This window comes from Plodia interpunctella, chromosome 5, assembly GCF_027563975.2.
Source record: "Plodia interpunctella isolate USDA-ARS_2022_Savannah chromosome 5, ilPloInte3.2, whole genome shotgun sequence".
NCBI classification, from domain to species: Eukaryota; Metazoa; Arthropoda; class Insecta; order Lepidoptera; family Pyralidae; genus Plodia; species Plodia interpunctella.
The window spans coordinates 3,261,808-3,267,807 of record NC_071298.1 but is presented as its reverse complement, the minus strand read 5'-3'; the positions used below and the strand labels follow the sequence as shown (position 1 = coordinate 3,267,807).

Genomic DNA, 6,000 nt, shown 5'->3' with positions numbered 1-6,000 from the left:
TCAGATTTTCGGACGGCGACGTCCACTTACTGATAGACGCTGATGCAAGGCAAACTGCAGTCACATTATTGATATTTTTAATCTATCGTAATTAAAAAAAAAGTAAACATGAAGGTGGTGTTTTTGGTGTTGTGCGCTTTGAGTGTTTACGGGGAGACTCGTGAGTATTTTTTTTTTGCAAATTTTATTTTTCAATTGACAGATAATTATCTGATTTGTTTTACTAGTTGAACTGGAAATGTTCAACTGAACTGGAATACGATAAATCATAAGCTACCGCTAACACAAGACCTAAACAAGTGAAATTATTTTAAGGTAATATTTTAGATATGTTCAAGTTCTATAAAATTTTACACATCATCATATAATGCGGTGTACTCACTCAATTATATTAAAAGAACCGTTCCATACAACACAAACAAAATGAGAAGTAAAACCAAAATTAAGTTGGTAACTGCTTAGCCTATCTTTTATATAGCTAGATTGGGAATAATGTACTTTGATTGATGGCAATCCTAAAACAATTTGGGTGGGTTAACTTTGTCGTGCGCAGAAAAACGCAAAGTACCACTTTGTCTAAAAGTCATCGCCGCAAAGTCAACGTTAAATTTGACGGTATACTCACCCTTAACGATAACTCAAAAAATAACTTTTAAATAATATCTAAATTCACAAATATATTATGCGCCCAAAATGGAAAGAGACTAACCACTAAAAGATTTCATTTGATCACATGACGTCTAATAATGTGTTTGGGAAGTGTTTATCTTTAGACATTACTTGAAATATTTTTTTTGTAAAAAATTAGGTCTGACTGACTATCTTGGTTTTTAAGATCTAGTGTTTTCTATTCAAATTATGATGTTGATATACGGAAGACGCAATCATCTTTACAAACCGTTTTGTTGTTGAAAGATTGATGGAACCTCCATTGTTTATAGCTTCTTGATAACATACTACTACGATGCGGCATATAATTTGGATTTTTAATGATTTGAATAATGAATTACTAGGAATTTATTCACGCATACGTTACTTTAAAAAAAAATAGAACTGGTGGAAAGTATACCAAAGAAATAAAAAGAAATACAAGTAAGTGTAATAAAAGTTTATAAAAGAGGTAAAAAAAGACGAACAATTAAGTATTTTATGCGATCCATTCAGCTTTTAGTATTTGAATTTTAATTTTCTTACAGAAACAAATGTATCCCACTTACATTTATGCAATAAGACGATTTTACATATTACGTATTAGTGGTAACAGTATGAAGGCTAAACCTCCTACCTATAACCTTATGTGTACTGTCACCAGACTAGCTTTTCAAGGAAGTCTACTAATACTAGCATCGTATGTAGCACAGTGAATAGTAATTGCAGTCATTGAGTGCGTTAGCTTAAATTTAATAACCATTATTTGATATTTGCTATATTGTGAGTGAGATCGACTTCATTTGTTTTCTAATGCTTACCATGTATTGGGATCTGAGGGATGGGTTTAGGCCTGGTTTTTGGGTAGCGGCAGATGAGACCGCCGCCCTAGGTTAATAATGGTGATGCGCGCTTGGTCGGGTTTCGAATCATTTTCAGTTCTCAGCGCTTTTATTTGTTTAGTATTGTTTTGTTTCAGCTTTTTTAGATCTTAGTTATTAAATTAATTGATATATAAGTCTACTTTCTTTTCTCAGCAAAGGATTGTATAGGCCAAAAAGTAATTAGTACTTCCTAGTAATTTGTACATAAAAAATAAACATATAGTTTTATACCTTTTGGTTCTAATATATTTGGATGTTTTTACTTTTGTTAATTCAAACAAAAATACAATTTCTGTTCCAATGATTTCACGATTGGTCTTCATTAAATCGTAGCGTAATATTTTTCATACATAATTTATGTTAACATTCGGAATGTCTGGTATGGAAACAACTGTGGGGTCACAAATTTTGAAACATGTTAGGTAATGTTCAATGACCAATTACGTATATTATCAGACCGTGTCCGCGTTTCAGAAGTTTGGCACAAAACGTTACAAAAACAAATGGTCTAACTGCAGATCGCATGTCAGAACTAATAGTTCAAGGTAGTCAGAATCTTAAAGTCATTTAATTACCTAGCTGCACAGTTTCAGAAGGTGCGGTGTTAATAGGCTTTAATTTAAAATTGTTTTTTTTTTATTAAGGAATCTGTGACTTACGCTACCTTTACACTGGTCCTTCAAACCAGGATTCAAATCATACTAGGGTGAAGGTACTAAACTAAATTCCCAAACGTACTCAGACGAACAACACTATACTAGTGTTGTTCGTCTTTTCTAAGTAAAGAATAATATTACCACGATGTTATCACGTTAGAGTGCAGCACTGAAATCAGATGTAAACATTTAATTTTGACATTGTCAAAGACAGTCATGAAATTCTATTGACTTGTGCACCATGGCAACCGGTGGTTTGTATTAGTGCTGCCATCTGTGTCATTCCCTATTTAACAGACCATGAAAAACAGCTTCTGCAGATCTTTTGGAATAATTATCTAAAAATTTTTGCGATTCAAAAGTAATTTTATTACCAAAGTTGTTATTTTCGAATATTGAAACGTATTTGTTATATATTTTTAACCAGTTTACTCTATCTATAAACATATTTATCATATATTATTTATAAATTATATATTTATCATATATATTCATTACATGTTTGAATTTCAAAATACGTGCGTAGTTTTAGATGATTGTAATGCACAAAATTTAACGTCTATTTACATTTGTATTTATGTCATGTACATATTCCAAACTATAAATTATGCTGTGCGACATACACACGTACTTACATATGAATGAGCAGTGATGTGTGTATTTATATGCAAGGGAAATACATTCGGGACAAGGTCCTTCCGTCAATTACATGCTATATTAGGTTATGACTACATTTCGTAATAACTATCTGCGTATTACCTGGGATCGATTTTTTTTGTTATTTTTTCGCGGACCATTATCCATGATTGACTTATTTGAAAATAAATTATCGTTATATACGTATAATATAAAAAGAAAATATTAGGATATCACGACATTGATGTATTTATGATGTCGTTCATTGTTGATGTGCGTGCCAATGGTATAAAAACTTAGGATTTTGGACCCTAAGCTCTGATGCTTCTGCGACCAGAAAAACTGCTCAGATGAGAGAAAAATAATTATAATTATGTTTTGAAATGAATAGGACTTAATAAAATATTACTAAAATTTCTCATATATTTTCTTCTAGTTAATAAACATACGCTTACTTAACTTATTTAATAATGTTATGTTTTTTCCAGCCGACTACTTTCCGAAATGTAAGAGAAACGATCCTCAGATCGAAAAATGCATTCTGGATGGAGTTGAAGCTATAAGACCTCATCTGAAGAAGGGAATCCCCGAGGTAAGTTTTCCTTTAAATGCGTTAACATTTTAGTCGCGCGGCCCGATATGATAGTGATCCTATTGTTGTTCAATTGTTTTTATATCTCCACCATCGAACGGTTAAAAAGAAAAACAATGCACAAATTTTTGTCGTCTTTTAACGTTGTTGAGTGTTGTCCGTTTATTATTTATTTTTTGACTATTTTTCAACTTGTTTTATTCAAATTAATTGTTCTCTGGCCTTTGTGATAGTTCCTCACCATGGTGTGCAACCGTATTGTGAGCGTAACTTGAGGAAATAGGTATTCACGTTTTCACCCATAAAATCTGTTTCTTTTTATACAATGATAATTTTTCATTTTCATTAACAGTTCATTTTTGGCCCTAAATTTTGATGGGTCTTTAAAGGGCGAATCATTGTCCCGATAAATGACAACGCAATCACTAGGAAATCGAACATCTAACTTCTCGATAAAAAAACATTATGCACATATAATTGAGTATGTTTTTTTTAATATTTAAAACATTTGATTTTAGGTGAACATTCCCGCAGTGGACCCCTTCATAGTACCAACACTGAAGCTGGACAGGACAGCCCCCAATCTGCGGCTGAAGGCTACCATCAGACAGGCGAAGGCGTATGGAGGATCAGCGTTCAAGATTGAAAAACTTAGGTGGGTTTCTTTTAAAAATCCTCATCCATCATCTTCAGCTAATTCTGGTACAAGAAGTTGATGACGAGATTGAATTGACACAGCTCGATAACTGTAAAATGCATCTATTTTACAATTTTTCAGCTGTTTGTGTCATTATCGCATTTTATCAAATTAGATCATGGGATATGTAAATAGTTTCTAGTGATACCGCAGTCCTTATACCAGTCCGATCAGTATGGGTTTACCTATTCTACCCGTATACCAAATAATTTAAATCAAGTAGATTTTATTTAGTTATTCATATGGGGATAAGTCTCATGTTTGGATGACCAACATACAAACTTCCGCATTTATAATATTAATAGAATAGATTCCAACCTAAATGCGACGATGGTAACACAAATTTTGGTAAATCCACAATCATATCCTCTAGTTTTAAGCGAGCCCTCGTAGTGACAACGGGTGCTGATCTTCCATTTGGATTCCAGGATAAACCTGAACAACAAGTACGCAGCCGAGCTGAAAGTCACCATTCCCAAGCTGATGGTGGTGGCGGACTACGACGTGCACGGCTCCAGGCTGCTCACGCTTGACATCAACGGAAAAGGCAGGGTTCGGGGCAACTTCAGTGAGTTCTTCTCTCTCTTTATCATCTAAGCATATTTTTGGTTGCATTCAACCAATGCTATGGTGCTTGAAAGTTCGGGGTCCGCTTATAAACCACATAATTTATAGTTTTAAGAAAACTAAGTTGAAAGTGTATGAAATTTAACTTCTTCCTTATCATGACGTAGTATATAAAAAACTCGCTTCCTGCCATCTATCTGTTATCTATATGCTTAGATTTGTAATTAGGGAACAGATTTTGATGCAGATTTTTTATAGATACTTAAGACTGATTTGAGGGGTTTATTTCCACCCGTGCCGAAGAAGGGATGGGTCGCTAGTTATCAATATGCAAGTAATAATATTAAACTTCACATAAAACTAATGGCATAAATAGAAGTGTTATTAATAGGAAAGATACGAGATCAAACATATTAATAGTAAGGGCTTTCTTTTTTCAGCTGGCATAGCAGTAGTCGCTAAGGGGATGGCTAAACTGGTGCCAAAGGACAACGTGGAGTACCTCCAAGCTGACAAAGTGGTGGCCAAAGTGAGAATCAACCACGCGCAGGTGGCGGTCGAGGACTCAGAGCGGCCTGTTGCTGGTAAGTTTACTATTTAGTAAAATGAAATGAAAATACTATTAAATCGACATGAGGGCCCGCGTGACACCTGTTCACACCCGCTTGGCCAATTTTGTAAATAGGCTCTTGATGACCCAAAATTATTTGTTGAGACTCAAACAATAGACAGTTCAGATTTTTGACATCTTGTAATCTCCCAAAAGCTGCAAGAAATGGCGTTTGCGATAAGTCTGCCTTAGCGTTCGTATTTATATTACATGGTGTGCTGTAAATAATGCAATATAGTATTGATCTGTCTACTGATCTGAACTTCTTAAATCTACTTATAATACCTTTCTTGGTATAATGTAAAGTCTTTTTTAGTCTAAAACAAATAAAGAGATGGTTAGCTTCTTTGGCATGAACATGATAAGGATCAATACTGTTTTATATACGGCCACTACTAGAGAAGAAATGCCAAATATATTAATATTTGGCATTTCTTCTCTAGTAGTGGCCGTTCCAAAATGCCAGTAGTTGGTAGCTTTGAGAATAAAATTATAAGTCGAAACTGAAATGAATAAGTACCTGTGAAGATCTAATTTCTGAAAAAATCTTTGGATGCCGACTTATTTTGACTTATAACTAAAACAAAATGAATGAAGCTGGCTCAACAAAAGATTATTGCGGTTACTACCATTTACTTTGTTGAGTTCGTCCTATTTGCCTACTTAATTCATAATCATCTAATAATTTGAAGTTCATCACGCTAAAGTTA

The 6,000-nt window shown here is 33.8% G+C and overlaps 1 protein-coding gene across 1 annotated transcript in view; it reads left to right on the top strand.

The window, feature by feature from the left end:
* LOC128669715 (uncharacterized) overlaps positions 1-6,000 on the top strand; it is a 15,334-nt gene continuing 9,334 nt past the window's right edge. Inside the window, exons 1-5 of the mRNA XM_064435947.1 lie at positions 1-160; positions 3,313-3,416; positions 3,935-4,071; positions 4,542-4,681; positions 5,121-5,264. Of these exons, the coding sequence (XP_064292017.1) occupies positions 109-160; positions 3,313-3,416; positions 3,935-4,071; positions 4,542-4,681; positions 5,121-5,264 (577 nt within the window). The 5' untranslated portion in view covers positions 1-108. The remainder of the gene's footprint in view (positions 161-3,312; positions 3,417-3,934; positions 4,072-4,541; positions 4,682-5,120; positions 5,265-6,000) is intronic.